General features: G+C 45.5%; 1 protein-coding gene across 2 annotated transcripts in view; it reads right to left on the bottom strand.

Moving 5' to 3' along the window:
• Positions 1-32: 32 nt before the first annotated feature.
• The window catches only part of tank (TRAF family member-associated NFKB activator), a 43,218-nt gene continuing 19,317 nt past the window's right edge, over positions 33-23,933 (bottom strand). Inside the window, exons 3-8 of one of the 2 annotated variants that reach the window (XM_084310185.1) lie at positions 17,663-17,774; positions 16,858-16,976; positions 11,608-11,672; positions 4,912-5,030; positions 1,384-1,883; positions 33-252 (exon numbers count right to left, since the gene is read on the bottom strand). In XM_084310185.1, coding sequence (XP_084166311.1) covers positions 73-252; positions 1,384-1,883; positions 4,912-5,030; positions 11,608-11,672; positions 16,858-16,976; positions 17,663-17,774 — 1,095 coding nt within the window. In that variant the 3' untranslated portion in view covers positions 33-72. The remainder of the gene's footprint in view (positions 253-1,383; positions 1,884-4,911; positions 5,031-11,607; positions 11,673-16,857; positions 16,977-17,662; positions 17,775-23,933) is intronic. The other variant, XM_084310186.1, reaches the window with a different exon arrangement.

Genomic DNA, 23,933 nt, shown 5'->3' with positions numbered 1-23,933 from the left:
TCTCTCTCTCTCTCTCTCTCTCTCTCTCTCTCTCTCTCTCTCTCTCTCTCTCTCTCTCTCTCTCTCCCAGTGTCAGTTGCTGGCTTCAGTCTTGGGGGAGAAGTGGGAGTAGAGGTGACTGTTCATGAGGTCTTGAGGAACCACTGCTTGGCAGAACGCACATTCAGGCGTCGTCTCCAGATCTGACCCCAGATCAGTTCCCAGATCAACCGGCGGTGCCACCGAATCACACAGCGCCGGGCTCCAAAGAGGCTGCAGAGAGAGGGGGGGGGGTGGGGGGGGGGGGGGTGAGAGAAAGAGAGAGAGGAGAGAGTGAGGGGGGAGAGTGAGAGGGGGGGAGAAAGAGAGAGGGGGGAGAGAGAGGAGAGAAAGAGAGAGGGGGGGGGAGAAAGAGAGAGGGGGAGAGAGGGAGGAGAGAAAGAAAGAGTGAGGAGGGGAGAGGGGGAGAGAGAGAGAAAGAGAGTGAGGGGGGATAAAGAGAGAGGGGGTAGAGAGGGAGAGAGATGTATTATTTATACATTATTTAACAATACTTACACTCGCCCACTTAAGCCTGCTTGGTTTTTTCTGTTGCTTTGGGGAAACAAAAGGAGCCTTACAGGTGAACTTGCTTCCAGAACAAAACATCTCCAGCCAAGATATAGAGACTCTCAAGGGTTTAATTATCTTGTATTTACTGTCTGGCTAAAGGGTTCATTCAGCCTTTGAAAATAATACTTCAGATAATGTATAGCATCTGATAATGTCAACAATAATGTATTCTTGTTCTTTTGTATTCTTTGCACTTTTACTGTATATGACTGTACGATTGTACTTATTCGTTAACTGTGTCGGACTACAGAGTGAAAGGAGCGTCTTGCTAAATCTGGTGAATCACTCATCTTCTTGTTTACCACAAAGGATTACTGTACGTGCACACCGTCCTTCTCTAATGAGATAATATCTTGTAATAATTACATGATAATTGCGATTACGTGTCGTTTAGTCGTTATTAATCTCTATGATGTTGTCGTTATATAACAAGTGTCTTACTTGCAGTGGCAGGAAAGGATGGATATTGTTGACGTACTGTAAAGACGTATCATGTATACACATCAGCCCATACAATCACACCTCACCATCACAATTATTCAAGTCAGATTTAGAAACTCTACTGTACGTCCATCTGGCTGCCAGTAAATTTGCCAAAAACCAATCAGAGTATCCATGCTAGCATATTAAAATAAAATCAGGATACATTATGCAGTAATATGTTTTCAGTCGAGCCAAAGATACATTTTTTTCTCCCTACTTCACACCCTCTCTCTCATCCATTAGCGAGGACCAATCACAGACTGATAATGTGCTACTAGTCCTCTCAGACCCGCTCCAGGGGAGCCTCACCTGTTGGGGTCCCCGTACGCTCTCCTGGGGGAGCAAGGAGGCGGCGCAGGGGGCGGAGGACGAGGACGAGGAGGAGGAGGAGGAGGAGTGGGCGGGGGACGGAGGGTAGACAAACGGCATGGGCGGTAACACCTCCTCCTCCGTCCCGGCCATGGGGACGTTACTGAGCGGCCGATTATCCGTCCCGCCCGCGTGTCTCTCCGTGCCGGCCGTGTGTCTCTCCGTGCCGGCCGTGTGTCTCTCCATCCCGCGTCTCTCCGGGGTGCTGTTCAGGAACTCGTACTCGCAGTCGCTCGGGGGGGGGAACTTCACGCTGAGTTTGGTGAGAGACTCCACCAGCTCCCTGTCCTCTGGGCTGGCGCCTCGAGACGCCAGGGCCGCCAGGGACGCCGGGGGGGGACGCGGGACGTCCACCGGTGAGCGGCGGGCGGAGACGAAGGGCCTCTCGGCCTGCTCGGCCGTCCCGTCCGTGCACTGGATGGGCATGGAGAACCTCTGGTCTGTCGCACGGCAGAGAGACGTCACATATAGTTCAAGTTTGCTTTTATTTGTTACGTATAAAGTACAGGTACATTACAGTGAGGTGCTTGGTTCTGTATGAGCCTCCTGAGAATGTGCTTCATACTGTAAAAAAGTAAGTAAAAGAGGAATAAGTCCCAACACTATACAATATACAAACTAAAGTACAACCTAAGTACAATGAAGTAAAAATGCAGACAATGAGGTACAAAAACCTTTTTAACGGCAAATTGCAAAATGAGGATCTCATGGGAATATATGAAACAATAAATCACTTTTCTTATTCAGAAACGACACCTGAATAAGTGGTTTCCACTTATTCTCAGGTTGGCCAATGAGACGTTAATGTGTGATTCTGGTTCAAGTGTTGCTATCGGACTGTGGTCAGGAACAAAGGTAAACGCTAGTGAATATATATATACAGTATATATATATAATTACTCATATTGTTTTAAGACATATCTCGAGCAAATAGCCAAAAGGGTTATCTTGTGTGATTGAAATAATGAAGAATTGAGGCCTTGTCCAGACGAAAACGATTTTGATCTTTTTTGTTTTCATTTCGTTTTCATTTAAAAAAAGGTTTCCGTGGGCGGCTGGGTGGCGCAGCGGACATTGCGCTCGTCACCAACGCAAGAGACACCGGGTTCGACTCCGGCTGTCGGCGTTGCCTCCGGCTTTGGCCAGTCGTCATACTAACTGAATTGGCAGAGTTAGCGGGTGGAAGTCGATGGGTGGTAATCTGGACGTTGTGGACAGCGACTCCTACAGGTCGGTTGGGGACGCCTGCACAGCAGAGACAGGAAATGGCGGGGGTAGTGTGAGCCTCCCACACATTACACCTCGCCAATGAGAGTCCGCGCTGGCAGGTGAAAAGATGTGACAGGCTGCCTCCTCGTGTATCGGAGGGGACACGTGATGCAAGGCTTCCATCCTCCCTACAACCGGCCAGTGGGGGGCATATGCGAGCAACTTTCAAGACAGGGGAGGGGAGAATTGGCACAGCGGGTAATTGGGATGGGAGAAAAATAGAAAAAGAGGAGAAAAAGTGTATACACATTTTATTTTTTTTAAATCCGTAAAAACGGAATCGTCTCAAGAAATATGTGCGTGCCACAAATGTACAAAATAAATGTCTTTCCTGTTTTAGACGTCGCTCTTTTATTTTGACACCCCCCGACCGGAAGTGTTATCGTTGTCTGTTATCGTCCGGTTCTGTGATTTTGAGCTGACGCTCGTTTCCAACGGATAGGAGAGACACCGCGGCGCAAATGCAGCTTCACAGGCAGCCAGTGATGAGGAGGAGGAAGAGCTGCTGATTCTAATCGGCAAGAGAGAGATAGAGCGCGTAATATGGTGCGCGCAGCTCAAACTACCCGTTGTATTAACCTGTTCCACCCGACGGGACCGGATCCGGTCCCAAAACGGCATCCGATCATAAATCAATAGTGTTGCAAAAAAATTTGCGATTTTAAAATCAAACGTATTCAAGTATTAACATCACTAACATGTCATAAAACCATGGGAATTGTAGTTTTTTTGCAGCCATGTTCTATGCACGCCTGGTGATACTAAATCCAAATTGAACTCGGGCATTTGAAAGATAATATATGTATATATATATAAATGTGCGAATTGGCTATAATAAGGTAATTTATAAACATCATATTCTATATTCTATAATAATATTTCAAATTGCATTGGTCCGGATGGGAGAATTCAGTACTGTATCTACAGAACCTTCGGTTTAATCATCTTCCCTTTATTAATTTCCTTCGATTCTTTTTTACACATGATCTCAAGAGGGTACTGAACAAGATCTGTGGCAGTTTTTTTAAGTTTGGTCATTATTATCATGGTGTTATTCACTGTCAAAGATGCAAAGAAAAATCATAATTCATATTCTCCTTTGTTTCATCACAATTTAAGCAATAGACACAATATTTCTGACACTGTGAATACATTCCCTGAGGTCCATAGATGTCCCTAGATACCAAGAATATGCAAATGGCCCTTGCAGAAGTGGAGCAATATTCCATTTACCTAGGTATATATTTTAGGCGAAAATATTCCACGGGTGGAACAGGTTAAATTAATTGATTGATGTTTAACTTGTCCCTGTGTCCAGTCCTTTGACTAGCAAACGTTGTCTGTATTTAAAGTTACCTCAGGAGGATACCAATGTCTTATTGTACTGTAGTAAAAGTTGTCTGTATTTAACGTTACCTCAGGATACCACTGTCTATTGTATTTAGTTGGTTGGCTATTTAGCTAATGTTGATAGCATTGAATAGCATCAACGCTAGCTGGCTGGCTACAGCTCAACACCAGCCATGGGAATACTATTTACTAAATTATGGAGGCTTTTTAATCGTCAAGGTAAGAGAGGATTTGTCATGATCAACTGAAGGCGTATGCTATGGAACAATATGTGCTTGGCTACTACTTGGGTTTTCAGAAAAAGGCCAGCTATCTCTAGCTAATCTTATTGCATCACAGTAGCCTCCCGTGTTTAATAAATACTTCTAGCCAGGACATATCTGGACATATAAGACATATATATCATGTTTATTTTTTGTCGGCTGGGCTTGCGCATGCGGATTAAGGGAGATGTCAATCTGTTGTTGACGGTGGTAGTACAGGCGCAGTACATTTAGCTGTAAAAGCCTGATCAAGCTCAATAGCTTCTGTAACACGAACGCAACTACTCTGTACGATGCCATTGTTGTTGTGATGTGGGAGTTTGCACACGTGGGGTAAGGGAGAGGTGGGCTATCGCGTCAACGGTTCAGGGGGAAAAAATACTCGCTTGTATCGCTTGTAAAGACGGCAACGCAAGGGGGGCGTCTTCAGAATTGCACACTCTGGGAGCCGGTTTCAGAAAATAGCGCCTTCAGGCTCCAAGAACGCAGTTCCGTGTGGATGAAAGGTGCATACGATCAAATACTTTGACTGATACGACCAAAATCGGTTTTGTCTGGACATGGCTCACGGTGCAGGTTCTCTTACCGTTTGAGGTGTCGGTTCCACCGTGGAACCTTTTCAGGTGATCTTTTTGTCTCGTCGTCAGAAGCCGGATCTGCCGGAACCTTCCTTGAATGGCTTCGAATACCTCGACCATGTCCTTACTGAAGACGAGAGGGAGAAGAGCTTTTTATTGTTTATTTTAATACCTCGACCATGTCCTTACTAGGGAGAAGAGCTTTTTATTGTTTATTTTAATACCTCGACCTTGTCCTTACTTGTTTATTTTATTTCAGCTGTAAGTATGTGAGAGACTGGTTGTGAGCACTAGGGGAGAGACTAGAGGAGAGACTAGAGGAGAGACTAGAGGAGAGACTGGTTGTGAGCACTAGAGGAGAGACTAGAGGAGAGACTAGGGGAGAGACTAGAGGAGAGACTAGAGGAGAGACTAGAGGGGAGACTATAGGAGAGACTAGGGGAGAGACTAGAGGAGAGACTAGAGGAGAGACTAGGGGAGAGACTAGAGTAGAGACTAGGGGAGAGACTAGAGGAGAGACTAGAGGAGACTAGAGGAGAAACTAGGGGAGAGACTGGAGAGACTAGAGGAGAGACTAGAGAAACGACTATAGAGAGACTAGAGGAGACTAGAGGAGAGACTAGAGGATAGACTAGAGGATAGACTAGAGGAGAGACTAGAGGAGAGACTAGAGGAGAGACTAGGGGAGAGACTAGAGGAGAGACTAGGGGAGAGACTAGAGGAGAGACTAGAGGAGAGACTAGAGGAGAGACTAGAGGAGATAGACTAGAGGAGAGAGGAGATACTAGAGGAGAGACTATAGGAGAGACTAGAGGAGAAACTAGAGGAGAGACTAGGGGAGAGACTAGAGGAGAGACTAGAGGAGAGACTAGAGGAGAGACTAGGGGAGAGACTAGAGGAGAGACTAGAGAGACTAGAGGAGAGACTAGAGGAGAGACTAGATGAGAGAGGAGAGACTAGAGGAGAGACTAGGGGAGAGACTAGGGGAGAGAGGAGAGAGGAGAGACTAGAGGAGAGACTAGAGGAGAGACTAGAGGAGAGACTGGAGGAGAGACTAGAGGAGAGACTAGAGGAGAGACTATAGAGAGACTAGAGGAGAGACTAGAGGAGAGACTAGGGGAGAGACTAGAGGAGAGACTAGAGGAGAGACTAGAGGAGAGACTAGAGGAGATACTAGGGGAGAGACTAGAGGAGAGACTAGGGGAGAGACTAGAGGAGAGACTAGAGGAGAGACTATGGGAGAGACTAGAGGAGAGACTAGGGGATAGACTAGAGGAGAGACTAGAGGAGAGACTAGAGGATAGACTAGAGGAGAGACTAGTGGAGAGACTAGAGGAGAGACTAGGGGAGAGACTAGAGGAGAGACTAGATGAGAGACTAGAGGAGAGACTATAGAGAGACTAGATGAGAGACTAGAGGAGAGACTAGATGATAGACTAGAGGAGAGACTAGAGAGACTAGAGGAGAGAGGAGAGACTAGAGGAGAGACTAGAGGAGAGATTAGGGGAGAGACTAGGGGAGAGACTAGAGGAGAGAGGAGAGACTAGAGGAGAGACTAGAGGAGAGACTAGAGGAGAGACTGGAGGAGAGAGGAGAGACTAGAGGAGAGACTAGAGGAGAGACTAGGGGAGAGACTAGAGGAGAGACTAGGGGAGAGACTAGAGGAGAGACTAGAGGAGAGACTAGGGGAGAGACTAGGGGAGAGACTAGGGGAGAGACTAGAGGAGAGACTAGGGGAGAGACTAGAGGAGAGAGACTAGAGGAGAGACTAGAGGAGAGACTATAGGAGAGACTATAGAGAGACTAGAGGAGAGACTATAGAGAGACTAGAGAGACTAGAGGAGAGACTAGAGGATAGACTAGAGGAGAGACTAGTGGAGAGACTAGAGGAGAGACTATATAGAGACTAGAGAAGAGACTAGAGGAGAGACTAGAGGAGAGACTAGAGAGACTAGAGGAGAGACTAGGGGAGAGACTAGAGGAGAGACTAGGGGATATACTAGATGAGAGAGACTAGAGAGACTAGAGGAGAGACTAGAGGAGAGACTAGAGGAGAGACTATAGAGACTAGAGGAGAGACTAGAGGAGAGACTAGAGGAGATACTAGAGGAGAGACTAGTGGAGAGACTAGAGGAGATACTATAGAGAGACTAGAGGAGAGACTAGAGGAGAGACTAGAGGAGAGACTAGAGGAGAGACTAGAGGAGAGACTATAGAGAGACTAGAGGAGAGACTATAGAGAGACTAGAGGAGAGACTAGAGGAGAGACTAGAGGATAGACTAGAGGAGAGACTAGTGGAGAGACTAGAGGAGAGACTATAGAGAGACTAGAGGAGAGACTAGAGGAGAGAGGAGAGACTAGAGGAGAGACTATAGGAGAGACTAGAGGAGAGACTAGAGGAGAGACTAGAGGAGAGACTAGGGGAGAGACTAGAGGAGAGACTAGAGGAGAGACTAGAGGAGAGACTAGAGGAGAGACTAGAGGAGAGACTATAGAGACTAGAGGAGTGACTAGAGGAGAGACTATAGAGAGACTAGATGAGAGACTAGAGGAGAGACTAGAGGAGATACTAGGGGAGAGACTAGGGGAGAGACTAGAGGAGATACTAGGGGAGAGACTAGGGGAGAGACTAGAGGATAGACTCGAGGAGAGACTAGAGGAGAGACTAGAGGAGAGACTAGGGGAGAGACTAGGGGAGAGACTAGAGGAGAGACTAGAGGAGAGACTAGAGGAGAGACTAGAGGAGATAGACTAGAGGAGAGAGGAGATACTAGAGGAGAGACTAGAGGAGAGACTAGAGGAGAGACTAGAGGAGAGACTAGAGGAGAGACTAGGGGAGAGACTAGAGGAGAGACTAGAGGAGAGACTAGAGGAGAGACTAGAGGAGAGATTAGATGAGAGACTAGAGGAGAGACTAGAGGAGAGACTAGGGGAGAGACTAGGGGAGAGAGGAGAGAGGAGAGACTAGAGGAGAGACTAGAGGAGAGACTAGAGGAGAGACTGGAGGAGAGACTAGAGGAGAGACTAGAGGAGAGACTATAGAGAGACTAGAGGAGAGACTAGAGGAGAGACTAGGGGAGAGACTAGAGGAGAGACTAGAGGAGAGACTAGAGGAGATACTAGGGGAGAGACTAGAGGAGAGACTAGGGGAGAGACTAGAGGAGAGACTAGAGGAGAGACTAGGGGAGAGACTAGAGGAGAGACTAGGGGATAGACTAGAGGAGAGACTAGAGGAGAGACTAGAGGAGAGACTAGAGGATAGACTAGAGGAGAGACTAGTGGAGAGACTAGAGGAGAGACTAGGGGAGAGACTAGAGGAGAGACTAGATGAGAGACTAGAGGAGAGACTATAGAGAGACTAGATGAGAGACTAGAGGAGAGACTAGATGATAGACTAGAGGAGAGACTAGAGAGACTAGAGGAGAGAGGAGAGACTAGAGGAGAGACTAGAGGAGAGATTAGGGGAGAGACTAGGGGAGAGACTAGAGGAGAGAGGAGAGACTAGAGGAGAGACTAGAGGAGAGACTAGAGGAGAGACTGGAGGAGAGAGGAGAGACTAGAGGAGAGACTAGAGGAGAGACTAGGGGAGAGACTAGAGGAGAGACTAGGGGAGAGACTAGAGGAGAGACTAGAGGAGAGACTAGGGGAGAGACTAGGGGAGAGACTAGGGGAGAGACTAGAGGAGAGACTAGGGGAGAGACTAGAGGAGAGAGACTAGAGGAGAGACTAGAGGAGAGACTAGAGGAGAGACTATAGAGAGACTAGAGGAGAGACTATAGAGAGACTAGAGGAGAGACTAGAGGATAGACTAGAGGAGAGACTAGTGGAGAGACTAGAGGAGAGACTATATAGAGACTAAAGAAGAGACTAGAGGAGAGACTAGAGGAGAGACTAGAGAGACTAGAGGAGAGACTAGGGGAGAGACTAGAGGAGAGACTAGGGGATATACTAGATGAGAGAGACTAGAGAGACTAGAGGAGAGACTAGAGGAGAGACAAGAGGAGAGACTATAGAGACTAGAGGAGAGACTAGAGGAGAGACTAGAGGAGATACTAGAGGAGAGACTAGTGGAGAGACTAGAGGAGATACTATAGACTAGAGGAGAGACTAGAGGAGAGACTAGAGGAGAGACTAGGGGAGAGACTAGAGGAGAGACTATAGAGAGACTAGAGGAGAGACTATAGAGAGACTAGAGGAGAGACTAGAGGAGAGACTAGAGGATAGACTAGAGGAGAGACTAGTGGAGAGACTAGAGGAGAGACTATAGAGAGACTAGAGGAGAGACTAGAGGAGAGAGGAGAGACTAGAGGAGAGACTATAGGAGAGACTAGAGGAGAGACTAGAGGAGATACTAGGGGAGAGACTAGAGGAGAGACTAGAGGAGAGACTAGAGGAGAGACTAGAGGAGAGACTATAGAGACTAGAGGAGTGACTAGAGGAGAGACTATAGAGAGACTAGATGAGAGACTAGAGGAGAGACTAGAGGAGAGACTAGAGGAGATACTAGGGGAGAGACTAGGGGAGAGACTAGAGGAGAGACTAGGGGAGAGACTAGGGGAGAGACTAGAGGAGATAGGAGAGACTAGGGGAGAGACTAGATGAGAGACTGGAGGAGAGACTAGAGGAGAGACTAGAGGAGAGACTAGAGGAGAGACTAGGGAAGAGACTAGAGGAGAGACTAGAGGAGAGACTAGAGGAGAGAGACTAGAGGAGAGAGGAGAGACTAGAGGAGAGACTATAGAGAGACTAGAGGAGAGACTAGAGGAGAGACTAGAGGAGAAACTAGAGGATAGACTAGAGGAGAGACTAGAGGAGAGACTAGAGGAGAGACTATAGAGAGACTAGAGAGACTAGAGGAGAGAATAGAGGAGAGACTAGAGGAGAGACTAGAGAGACTAGAGGAGAGACTAGAGGAGAGACTAGGGGAGAGACTAGAGGAGAGAGGAGAGACTAGAGGAGAGACTAGAGGAGAGACTAGAGGAAAGACTAGAGGAGAGAGACTAGAGGAGAGACTAGAGGAGAGACTAGAGGAGAGGAGAGACTAGAGGAGAGACTAGAGGAGAGACTAGAGGAGAGACTATAGAGAGACTATGGGAGAGACTAGAGGAGAGACTAGAGGAGAGACTAGATGAGAGACTAGGGGAGAGACTAGGGGAGAGACTAGAGGAGAGGGGAGAGACTAGAGGAGAGGGGAGAGACTAGAGGAGAGAGGAGAGACTAGAGGAGAGAGGAGAGACTAGAGGAGAGACTAGAGGAGAGACTGGAGGAGAGACTAGAGGAGAGACTAGAGGAGAGACTATAGAGAGACTAGAGGAGAGACTAGAGGAGAGACTAGGGGAGAGACTAGAGGAGAGAGGAGAGACTAGAGGAGAGACTAGGGGAGAGACTAGAGGAGAGACTAGGGGAGAGACTAGATGAGAGACTAGGGGAGAGACTAGAGGAGAGACTAGAGGAGAGACTAGAGGAGAGACTAGATGAGAGACTAGGGGAGAGACTAGAGGAGAGACTAGAGGAGAGACTAGGGGAGAGACTAGAGGAGAGACTAGAGGAGAGACTAGAGGAGAGACTATAGAGAGACTAGAGGAGAGACTAGAGGAGAGACTAGAGGAGAGACTAGAGGATAGACTAGAGGAGAGACTAGAGGATAGACTAGAGGAGAGACTAGTGGAGAGACTAGAGGAGAGAGGAGAGACTATAGAGAGACTAGAGGAGAGACTAGAGGAGAGACTAGAGGAGAGACTAGTGGAGAGACTAGAGGAGAGACTATAGAGAGACTAGAGGAGAGACTAGAGGAGAGACTAGAGGAGAGAGGAGAGACTAGAGGAGAGACTATAGGAGAGAGGAGAGACTAGAGGATAGACTAGAGGAGAGACTAGAGGAGAGACTATAGAGACTAGAGGAGAGACTAGAGGAGAAACTAGAGGAGAAACTAGGGGAGAGACTAGAGGAGAGACTAGAGGAGAGACTAGAGGAAAGACTAGAGGAGAGACTATAGGAGAGACTAGAGGAGAGACTAGAGGAGAGACTAGAGAGGAGAGGAGAGACTAGAGGAGACACTATAGAGAGACTATAGAGAGACTAGAGGAGATACTAGAGGATAGACTAGAGAGACTAGAGGAGAGACTAGAGGAGAGACTAGAGGAGAGACTAGATGATAGACTATAGGAGAGACTAGATGAGAGACTAGGGGAGAGACTAGATGAGAGACTAGAGGAGACTAGAGGAGAGACTAGAGGAGAGACTATAGAGAGACTAGAGGAGAGACTGGTTGTGAGCACTAGGGGAGACTAGGGGAGAGACTAGAGGAGAGAGGAGAGACTAGGGGAGAGACTAGAGGAGAGACTAGAGGAGAGACTCGAGGAGAGAACAGAGACTAGAGGAGAGACTAGAGGAGAGAGGAGAGACTAGAGGAGAGATGAGAGACTAGAGGAGAGACTAGAGGAGAGACTAGAGGAGAGACTAGAGGAGAGACTATAGAGAGACTACAGGAGAGAGGAGAGACTAGAGGAGAGACTAGAGGCTAGAGGAGAGAGGAGAGACTACAGGAGAGAGGAGACTAGAGGAGAGACTAGAGGAGAGAGGAGAGACTAGAGGAGAGACTAGAGGAGAGACTAGAGGAGAGACTAGAGGAGAGACTAGGGGAGAGACTGGTTTTGAGCACTAGAGGAGAGACTAGAGGAGAGACTAGAGGAGAGACTCGTACTGGTCAGTGCTGCCGTTTCCTGGTGTTTTGTGTTGAAGCGCTCCAGCTGGCTCCATGTTTTCCTTCTGAAAGAGAATCAAATAAAACAGTCAGTTGAAGTCTGTTGTGAATTGAGATAAAGACAGCGGAGGAGGCTTGGACCTCTTTCTACTTGTGTCTTTATTGTATATTTCTATATAATTATTCGTTTTTTTGTTTATCCGAAATAAATAAAAATGTATAACAAAAAAAAGAAGGAAATCCACAAATTGCAGAAATTGCACAAAAAAAAGAATTCCTGTGATTAATGAATTCAAAGATATTGAAAGGGAACATATTATGGAAAATGGGTTTTGCTTAGTCTTTCTATGGATTTGGAAAGAAATTATTAAATTGAACATCAAGAACCACCAATAAAATACTGTATTCAATATAACAGAAAAGGAGGTTCTGGAAAATAAATAATGTAAACTATGGAATGAATGAATGAATGAATGAATGAATGAATGAATGAATGAATGAATGAATGAATGAATGAATGAATGAATGAATGAAAACTTTATTTAACAGATTGCAGAATGGGTACAATACAGTACGGCTCAATACACACAATTGTTAAGGGTATGCAGACCAGAGAAAGACGTTTGTCTTGTTTACATCAGGGTCCCCCATTTTCAATTCATAGTGACATTTATGACATACACAACATACATGACATCATGACATTTATGGCATAGGGACATACATGACATACAGGTATATAGTACTGTTACATTTGTGACATATACGATATGCAAATATACAGTACTGTTACCCCTAGATCCTGACAGAGTATATACATATGATGGGAAGGAGACTGTACATTAGGAGGGGTGGGTGGGTGGGAGAGAAATATACATACGGTGGGGAGAGAATATATACATACGGTGGGGAGGAGACTGTACATTAGGAGGGGGTGGGTGGTTGGGGGGGTTTGGACATTTATGGTGGCCAGTTTCGAATTGCAGCCTCCCGTAGGTGCTCTTTAAGAGCGGTTTTGAATGTGGGTAGGGATTCATGGATGGATGATAATAATTTACCTAAAATTAGATTTAGACATAGATTTAGATTTACACAGAAAACATGTTACACAGATTCAAGGAAGTCGTGTAAAATTATTGAAAACATACATAACATGTCCTCTTTGAAGTTAATGTGAATTATTTGAACGCTCTGTACCAAGAGAAGCTGAACAATGAGGGCCAGGTTGTTGGGAATTAAAGCTTGTAGTGATGTTATCATCTGGCGCCATCAGCTGGTCTGACAACAGAACAGCCTGTAGTGCCATTATCCTCTATCGCCATCTGCTGGTCTGACAACAGAACAGCGTGTGGCTGAACCTCATGGCTGCTCTAAGGATCGGGGCCAATGTGCCCTTGTGGAATTAAGATTTAATTTGTAAAGGCGTCTGTGTGAAGTATGGAGTGATTAGTGTATTGATTTGTCATCGACGGGGTTCACTGAGCTGTGTCAAAATGCCTTCTTCACCTTACTGGGCTGGACGATAATAAATAAGCATGAAAAGAAATCACAATATTCAGAAGGACTTTTTCCAATATATCACAATATCTGCTCGGGAAGATGACATGTCAGATTAGTTGGTGTTCATTATGTTGGACTGCATGGTAATGGGAAGTGTGATACAATACCATCATGTCTTTATACCTGTATCACTGTATCATCATACCTGTATCATATTAATACTACAACTCTGTATATCTGTAGATACTATATCTATATCTGTACATATCTCTTACCTACTCTTACTAGTTACACTGCTGGCCAGTATGACTTACTACCATAGTGTCTTTATACCTGTATCACTGTACATATTAATACTACAACTCTGTACATACATCTGATTAGCACTATTACTCAGTAGTACTAATTTATATATGTTATATCCAGTTTAATAACCTGTACATTGTATATTACTATTGCACTTTACTGTTACATTTGCACTCTGGTTGGATGCCAAACTTCCTTTCATTGTACTGTACTTGAGCTGTATGACGACAACACATTTGAATCTAATCTAAGAGTAGCAGCAATAAGCAGAACAATGGTTTGTGAACTGTCAATATTGGTGAGCCTGCGTGTATGAGTGAGAGACAGAGAGAAAGAACGAAAGAGAGAGAGGGGGGGTACTGTATTTGTGCATGCATGTGATGGTGGTTGCGTAAGAACAAAAAAAAATGCATATAAAAGGTCAGCGAGGTATTTACATGCATCACATGTCATCATCATCATCACATGTCATCGTCATCACATGTCATCATCATCATCACATGTCATCATCATCATCATCATCACATGTCATCGTCATCATCACATGTCATCATCATCATCATCATCACATGTCATCCTCATCATCACATGTCATCCTCATCATCACATGTCATCCTCATCAGCACGTTTCATTTTTTTTCATTTAATTTTTTTTTGTTTCGCACATGGTAGTGTATTACAGTTCCTATAATTAATTTAGTTATTATAATCAAATACACCCATAAGCGAAAAGGAGCAGGAAGAAGAATACATTCTTATTAATACCTGCCCCCTATCCAATTAAATAAAGTAAATGTAATGGTCGGCGTATACAACCATTACTTGCACTAAAGTCCACATTTAAACAAATTCAAAACAAAACAACTAGAACAAAAAGGAGCAACAAATGAACAGCGCATACAACCATTCCTTGCACTAAAATGCAAATTTAAACAAATCCAAAACAAAACAACTAGAACAAAAACAAGCAACAAATGAACAATCCAACATGTAGAAAAGCAAGAAATAAGCAAAAGATAACTCCAGTCTAATCCTTTTCGTATAGTCTTCATATTGCCATCTATTGATACTACCACCTTGTCGTCCATTTGTCGATTACCGAAAATCATAAACTTAGCTTTTTTCAGATTTAACGATAACTTGTTTACATCAAACAATTTTTTTTGTTTTGTCATTTCATGTTCAATACTTTCAGCTAACTCGTTTAAATCGTATCCAGAACATCTGCGAACAAAACAAATTGTAATATTTTTGACACGTCACAAATGTCATTGATGTACAAATTTTAAAGTTTTGGTCCTAAAACGGAACCTTGGGGGACCCCACATTCGATAGTCATACACTCAGATGTGTTACCTGCACACTGCACATATTGTTTTCTTTTATCTAGATAGCTTCGCATCCAGTCGAGCACCATTCCTCTCACACCATATGTATGTAACTTAGAAATCAAAATAGAGTGGTCCAAAGTATCAAAAGCCTTCTTTAAGTCGATAAATACCCCTATTGTATATTTATTTTTGTCTGTTGATGTTGTTATTTCTTCAATGATGTTCATTAAAGCTGTTGCTGTGGACCTATTTTGCCATATTGGTTTTCACTCAGCAATTGATGTTTTTCAATAAAACCATCAAAATGTTGTGCAAAGAGCTTTTCAAGCACTTTGGAGAATTGTGAGAGCAATGACACTGGTCTGTAGTTATTGAAGCTATGTTTATCTCCCGTTTTAAAAAGTGGGATAACTTTATTCTATCTGGAAAAATACCTGTATGAAAAGAGAGATTAAAAATATGACATGGGTTAGACACTATAACCATGTCTAACCCATCACAATCAGTAGCTGTCTTATTTTTTTTTACTTTGTTACAATGGATAAGATTTCATTTTCACTAACATTTCCCAAGAACATAGACTGCAGCACTTTGCTTTCTCCTCTCCATCCACCCTGTACTGGCTCATCATGTTTTTCAATTAACTCTGCCAGATTTGGTCCAATATTTACAAAAAAATAGTTGAATTCGTTTACCACCTCGTTCATATCTTTTATAACTTTCATATTATTAATTAAATGGCTAGGCAGGTTAGTGGATGCAGGTTTATTACCCATTACTTTATTTAAAATGTTCCAGGTGCCTTTGTTTATTATAATATTCTTTCTTAGCCAGTCTCATAATTAATACTAACGTATTCTTGTATACTTTATATTTAGTTTCAGCAATCTTTGTTCTACATTTTATAAAATGTCTGTACAGTTTGTTTTTCTTCTTACATGCATTCTCTAGTCTAGACCCTTTGTTATCCAAGGTTTTCTATTGCTATTTCTTTTTTGCTGATATACAAATGGACAGTGTTTTTCATGCAAGCCATTCTGAAGAAGGTGTGTTCACACCGAAACGTCATGATTACAGGCTGCCAATAAATTTGGAAAAACCTGGAGTGCGTGCCTGGACATTGTTTCCCTATTTTTTATGTATGATATCAGAGGTTACAGCACCCAGTGTCAAGTCTAGTGAGGTGAGCGCGTTCTACTACTTTTTTCACAGTGTTTTTCATACAATGCCAAGTAGATACTTAAAAAAGCCTCATATGCAGCATTGACCTCATTCACATAGACCCCCTTCCATTCTTCTTTCAAAAGATCATCCCTGTACATGTTTACTTCAACATCCTTTCTTATTCGTATGTATCTATCCACATGTTCCTCCTTCTTTATCTTCATTTGGCAGTCAAAAGTTACAAAAACAGGTAAATGGTCACTAATATCATTTATCGCTAGTCCACTTGTGATATTGTTCTCCAAGCTGTTTATGAAAATGTGATCGATTAACGTAGCATAATTAGTTGTTATTCTAGTTGGTTTGGTAATCAATGGGTAAAGCCCTCTGCTATATACCACATCTAAAAAGTCCCTTGTTGTTTTGTTTCTGGGTGAGCTTAGCAGATCAATGTTAAAGTCACCACAAATTATAAAATTATGTTTATTTTTCATCAATTTTTCCCAATAAGTCTTCCAGACTATCATTAAAAACCTCTATTTTGGATCCAGGTGCTCTATATACACACGTACGTAACACTCATTTTTTGTCTTTTCCATATGTACTTCCACAGTTACACATTCAAATAAATCATCGACTACCAGTGTCAACTGTCATCATCATCATCACATGTCATCCTCATCATCACATGTCATCATCATCATCACATGTCATCCTCATCATCACATGTTATCATCATCATCTCATGTCATCCTCATCATCGCATGTCATCATCATCATCACATGTCATCATCATCATCATCATCATCACATGTCATCATCATCATCATCATCACATGTCATCATCATCATCTTCATCATCATCATCATCATCATCATCATCCTCACATGTCATCATCATCATCACGCTGCATCCAACAGACTAGAAGGGACCGACAGGCAGACATACCGTCAAACATGCCGGGTACTGTGTTGTCCTTAAAGGAGCAGTGCCGTCAAGCAGATGGTTGCACAGTAACAACGTCTCTTCTTCCTGTTTCCTGGGAGCAGGCTCACATTTCATCTCTCCTTAAAAACCAAAGAGGAAGAGTGTCAGTCAATACAGGAAGTACTGCTAGAGGAGAGAGCCTTGTGTCACATAACATTTAAAAGGTACTTAAAATGTCCAACCAGAGTGATAATGTAACAGTAAAGTGCAATAGTAATATACAATGTACAGGTGATTAAACTGGGTATAATATATATAAATTAGTACTACTGAGTAATAGTGCTAATCAGATGTACTGTATGTATAGAATTGTAGTATTAATATGTACAGTGATACAGGTATAAAGACACTATGGTAGTAAGTCATACTGGCCAGCAGTGTAACTAGTAAGAGTAGGTAAGGGATATGTACAGATATAGATATAGTATTAATATGTATAGATATAGAAATAGTATTAATATGTACAGATATAGAAATAGTATTAATATGTACAGTGATACAGGTATAAAGAAACTATGGTAGTAAGTCATACTGGCCAGTAGTGTAACTAGTAAGAGTAGGTAATGGATATGATATAGATATAGATGTAGTATTAATATGTACAGTGATACAACCATGAAGACACTATGGTAGTAAGTCGTACTGGCCAGCATCTTAACTAGTAACTAATACATGATTCCAGCTGTAAAGTTCATGTGTTCGTTGAGCAGAACATTACTTTGTGGGGATATGAGAAGAGCGTTCACACCATACGTCTCACACTGACCTGGTGGCTGTTTTCCTGCCGACACCAACTGAGCTTCCAGTTTTGAAATCAACTGCTGCTGGTCTGCGATCTGTTTCTGAAGTTCTTGAGTGTATCGTTCATAATGGTCGGTCTGTAAACCAGAGTGCAAATGTAACAGTAAAGTGCAATAGTAATATACAATTTACAGGAGATTAAACTGGGTATAAAATATATTAATTAGTACTACTGAGTAATAGTGCTAATCAGATGTATGTACAGAGTTGTAGTATTAATATGTATTGCTTTTTTTTTTTTAAAGATGGTCATAATTACAATAAAATAAATATTTTAAAAAAGGTTTATTGACAGTGTGACCGATAACAATCATTTTATCAAAGTAAGCATAATTTCAATGACTGCATTAATTCACTTCAGGAGAAATCACCAACAAAAGCAACTTTTAGCTTAAAAGACCTTCATGTCTTTAACATAACAACGACTCTTTCCTGTGGTGTCATGGCTTTAACATAACCTTGACTCTTTCCTGTGGTGTCATGTTTCTCACATAACCTTGACTCTTGCCTGTGTCATGTTTTTCACATAACCTTGACTCTTTCCTGTGTCATGACTTTAACATAACATTGACTCTTTCCTGTGGTGTCATGTTTCTCACATAACCTTGACTCTTTCCTGTCATGTTTTTCACATATCCTTGACTTTTTCCTGTGGTGTCATGTTTCTCACATAACCTTGACTCTTTCCTGTGTCATGTTTTTCACATAACCTTGACTCTTTCCTGTGGTGTCATGTTTCTCACATAACCTTGACTCTTTCCTGTGGTGTAGTGTTTCTCACATAACCATGACTCTTTCCTGTGTCATGTCTTTAACATAACCTTGACTCTTTCCTGTGTCATGTTTCTCACATAACCTTGACTCTTTCCGGTGTCGTGTTTTTCACATAACCTTGACTCTTTCCTGTGGTGTTATGTTTATCACATAACCTTGACTCTTTCCTGTGTTATGTTTCTCACATAACCTTGACTCTTTCCTGTGTTATGTTTCTCACATAACCTTGACTCCTTCCTGTGTCATGTCTTTAACATAACGAAAGGTTATTTCATAACCTAGTTATATGAATACTGGCTGAGCGTCTCGCTCTGCCAATGAGATAACCTCGTATCTCCTTGCACATAATGTGCACACAAAACAAACAAATGCACTCACTTGCACGTGACCAAGCCACGCCCATGCGTCTCCCTATATGACGCCGGAAATGGTCACGCTCCACCTTCCTCAAAACGATTTCCATAAGCGAAAAACCATCCAAGGGACCTCATAACTAGGTTATGAAATAACCTTTCGTTATATAGCATACTTGGCTATCGCGTCTCGCTCTGCCAATGAGATATGGGGCAAAGCGGACGCGTGGCCCGACAAGTGTACCCCCTGAGGGCCCGTAAGCCCCAGCCAGGGAGGAGGGGAGTCCCGTCCGCGTGAATACTTTCGGCAGCCCACTTGTCCTTCCGCATTGCTCTGATTGGCCGAGCGCGCGCATGCGCATGAGCCGCAACGGCCTCCTCAGCCAGGCAGGAATACTACGCTCCGCTTAACCCAATTTATACAAATGGAAGTATTGATTACGCCGTAACGAATCATTAAAAAAATATACCGTTAACTGGAATATGTTGTTTCTTTACACATATGTTGGATTATGTAATTGGTTTGTCATGACAAACCAATAAAAAATCGCGCGACTCTGGCATCGCTGAGCTCATCAACAACCCTCCATGCTCTCTCCCGCCACCAGCGCAGCCTCGCAGACCGGCGTCGGCTCCAGTAGCTCCAGCAGCAGAGAGGATGGCTGCAGCCAAGACCGTGAGCGGCATCGCTGAGCTCATCATGGTGTCCGCTGGACGAAGCCAGAGACGGTCTTATTATGGGGCTTATGCCGAGAAGCAGTAACACAACAGTGAACACATAGTTAAGTACGACTGACAGATGCATTGCAACTATCCGTCTCTGGCTTCATCCAGCGGACACCATGATGAGCTCAGCGATGCCGCTCACGGTCTTGGCTGCAGCCATCCTCTCTGCTGCCGGAGCTACTGGAGCCGACGCCGGTCTGCGAGGCTGCGCTGGTGGCGGGAGAGAACCTCCTGAGTGCGTTGAGAATATCCTCTCGCCGTCGCTCTGAGAGGGTTGCCCTCATGGGCCTTGAGCTTAGAACCAAGCCCAAGTACTCCACCTGTTGACTGGGAAGAGGAGTACTCTTCTCCCAGTTTACAGCAAAACCTAGACTGGTGAGGAATTCCACCACCAGCCTGGTATGAGACCTGGCGATCTCCTCCGACCGGCTGAGGAGCAGAATGTCGTCGAGGTAGATTAGAATTCGTATACCCTGACGACGCAGAGGCTCCAGTCCAGCGCGGTCTCCACGCACTTGGTGAATGTGCGAGGGGCCAGAGAGTAGCCGAACGGCAGCCTCTGGTATTCGTATGCTACACCCTGAAAAAGGAAGCGAAGGAATTTCCTGTGAGGAGGGAAGATCGGGACGTGAAAGTACGCATCCTTCAGGTCTATGGAGGTGAACCAGTCTCCCACTCTGTCATGTACAGAGGTCTAACGACCATACAGGATAGTAACTGGGCAGGTGGTACATGAGCAGAAACAACCCCCTCAGTAGAAAATGCTTTTCAAAACAGTCCCGGGTAGGCAGATAGTAAACAAAGACGTTTTCAAATGGTAAATTGTATTTATTAGGTGTGGGGCTTCCAACCCACGGCCTGTTCCCCAAAGGGGAAAAGGGGATGTTATTAGTGGGGATTTCAACCCTAGATCACACAAAGGGAAAAAGGTAAGGGGAGAACAAACAAGGTAGATATAAATGGACAAACAGACAACACTAGGGATTAAATGATAAGGCCAATAATATAGACATGCTCCCCCATGAATGTGTCAATTAACACAGAGGCCAATCTATATATATTTCTATATGTTACCTGGCAGCAACGCTAGCACAGATACCTACCAGTGTGAACAGGACGAACACACAGTCCCATACAGTTATGGAGACAAGGCCAAATACAATACAACAAGGGCAAATAAGACACAGTTCCACCACAGTGGCAACCACAGGCAACCTCCGACACTGTGATCACCAGCAAGTGACACAATGAGGCGCCCCGACGTGTGTGTGCTGTCAGCTACTTGTGCACCCGTCCCTCTCGATGTGATTGCCATCAGCTGTCCCTCATTAGGCAATCAGCACCCTTCAGTGTAGGGACGGGCAGCACCTGACAGGAAGAGAAGAAGAGATATCATTAGCTCTCATGTTCACACACACACACACATACAAATGATACTAATCTGATGTTCACATGGTCTTCCAAATACAGTAATAATGATAATGACCAATCCACGTACGTCACACACTCTGACAGCGCCTACCAGGTGTTTGACGGTCAACATCCTGAACGTCTCGCCACAATCAGCCGATTGAACGAGGACAGATCCAGAATAGGTCTGACACCTCCCGATTTCTTGGGCACTAGAAAATACCGGGAGTAAACGCCACGCATCGCATCCTCTTTTGGGACCACGACGATGGCCTGCTTCGCCAACAGAGATTGGATCTCATCGGCCAGAGCTGTCACTGCTGCGGACCCTGACAATAGGGTCTGTACCAAACCCAAAAACGGAGGGTGGGGTTGTGCAAACTGCAACACAAGTCCCCGCCTCAGCGTTCTCTCCATCCACCTTGACATATGGCACTGCTGTAGCCATACGTGATGATAATCCCAAAGCGCACCCGCCGCCAACTGGCGCTGGTCCGCCAGGAACCGTAGATAGGAGGCCCGGTCCCACCCGCTGTGCGTTGCGAACCCTGGACTTGCCAACCGCGCGAGCAGGGCGTCTCGCGGAGCCGGGATATCGCACCCTGACACTACCAACGAGGCAATCGCACCCAAGGGGGGACCCTGACAGAAAGGGCCAGTCTGAAACGGGGAGAGCGGCCATCACACTTGGTGACATAAGCTCCCCCACTGAACATCTTCCCGGCATGGACTGCTGAGGATAGCCTGCTCTGCAGCTGGACATGCAAGGCGTGTGGTCTCCACACTGCCCAATAGGGTGGGTTCCTACACAGCTCTGTAGTGCTATTACTACCACCCAAACCACGCGTGCCTGACTGACCACTGCCGGTCTTCCGGTCGGGGGAGGCACTAACGTGATACCCGGCCTGGCGAGGGCGGGGCTGGGGGAACTCACGCTGCGACCTCCTGGGCCTTGAGTTCCCCCGCTGACAACCTTCTCCGTCGACAGACACAACACCAGGCTCACCAAACACAGACGCAGAACGTGTGGCGTGGGAGCCGCTTGACAGCACAGCATTCTCACAGGCAGACCCAGGCCTAGCTAGCAACTGGGTGTCAGCCCCTGTCCCCATGAGAAGCGAAACGTGGGGCCGCTTGCGCTTCACTGAAAGCATGCGGCCCGCAGCCAAAGGGAACAAATCAGAGCCTGTGTCCCGCTGGCGTTGGGGGGGGGGGAGTGACCGGAGAGCGTGCTAGACACAGCTAGACGGCGACGGTTTTTTAGGGCGTGCTCATCTAATGTAGCCGATCCCTCGGCCGCGGAGGCTGTCGGCCTTGTGATCACCTGTTGTCTTTGTGCCCAGGGTAACTCAGGTGGGGGAAACATGGCCGCTGGTCGGGGGCCTCGCCGCAGCCGCTGGCGAGGCCGTGCCCCCACCTCTGGCTGCACGGTGTGGAGCCTAGGTCAAATACCGCCCGCGCTCCTGCGGACAGACCAAAAAGTCCCTCTGCGGAGAGGGGAGCCCTGAGGAGGGGAAGCCTTCTCTCCTCCTCAAGGGGAGACTGCTCCAACCAAAGATGTCTGTGAACAAGCATTGACAGCATCCTAGCCCTCCCTGCGGTTATAGCTTGCGGCTGGGTCAAAAGCTGTATAACCTCAAAAACACGCACGATGTTTTCGACGTCGGTTGGCCCTAAGGCCCCACTACCCGACACCATTGTGGACAGAAAAGCAGCCAAATGAGCAAGGTTACTGGTCGCCGCTAAATTCCGTCCTGCGGTGGTATAAGCTTCATCAGCCCACTCAGCCACCTGCCGGGCTGACTCGCCCTCTGGCGTCGGCTTCCGGGTGGGATACCGTTCAACCATGCCAGGGCAAAGGACTGATGCTACCTGGCCCTCTAACCACAGCACACCTGCCTGTTGTCAGCCCATCCACCCGTATAAAGGGTAAATAAGCCTCAGCAAAAAAACCCACATTAGACACCGATTGACCTTCAGCAATGAAACGGTTAAGATGAGGGAAGAGTGGCGACAGCCCACGGCGGGGAACATGGGAACGGCGTCCCAGCATTGTAGCATTAGCATTAGCCGTGCGCTCTAGGATACTTGAAAAAACACCCAAAAAAGAGTCATGACGACCATGTTTTCCCAAATATCCCACCCCTCGCGCCAATACATCACTCGGTTGTCTCACGGGACAACAAGCAGTATTACTCATGCTAGTATCAATGCCTGATAGCGCAGGCCCTACCTGTGCACGACTTAGCTCGACTGCTAACCGTCGCGCGACGTCCCTCGGTCCGCTGTCACGAGACGAGGAAAACCGAGGACAGGCCCATTGCGCTGTTAGGATGTGCCGAGAAGGTTCCGGGGGCTGGTGAACTTCTGGCGAATACCCAACATTGTGTAATTTTTCCCTGCGTTTCATAACTAGTTCACGGAGTGCACTGCTACTTTCGTGTTGAAAATGAAAAGAGGAAGGTGGAGCGTGACCATTTCCGGCGTCATATAGGGAGACGCATGGGCGTGGCTTGGTCACGTGCAAGTGAGTGCATTTGCTTGTTTCGTGTGCACATTATGTGCAAGGAGATAAGAGGTTATCTCATTGGCAGAGCGAGACGCGATAGCCAAGTATGCTATATAACATTGACTCTTTCCTGTGTCATGTTTCTTTTTTTTTTATCTACTTTTTTCTCCCATTTTCAATTTTTTCCCACATCCCAATTTCGTATCGTCCAATTCTACCCTCCCCTGTCTCGAACGCTGTTAGGCCATGCCTCCCACAAGCCGGCTGCAATGTGGACGAAGCCTTACATCACATGTCCCCTCCGGTACTCAAGGAAGCAGCCGTCGCATCTTTTCACCTGCACAGCGCGATCTCTCAGCGGTGGGGGTCTGCGTGGGAGGGACACGCCGCCCCCGTCGCTTCCTGATTCTGCTGCGCAGGCGCACCAACCGACCTGTAGGAGTCGCTGTCCACAACGTCCGATC

Source organism: Notolepis coatsorum (assembly GCF_963971535.1).
Source record: "Notolepis coatsorum genome assembly, chromosome: 3".
In the NCBI taxonomy this organism is placed as follows: domain Eukaryota; kingdom Metazoa; phylum Chordata; class Actinopteri; order Aulopiformes; family Paralepididae; genus Notolepis; species Notolepis coatsorum.
Note: the sequence above shows the minus strand (reverse complement) of the source record. Positions and strands in the feature narration are given on the sequence as shown.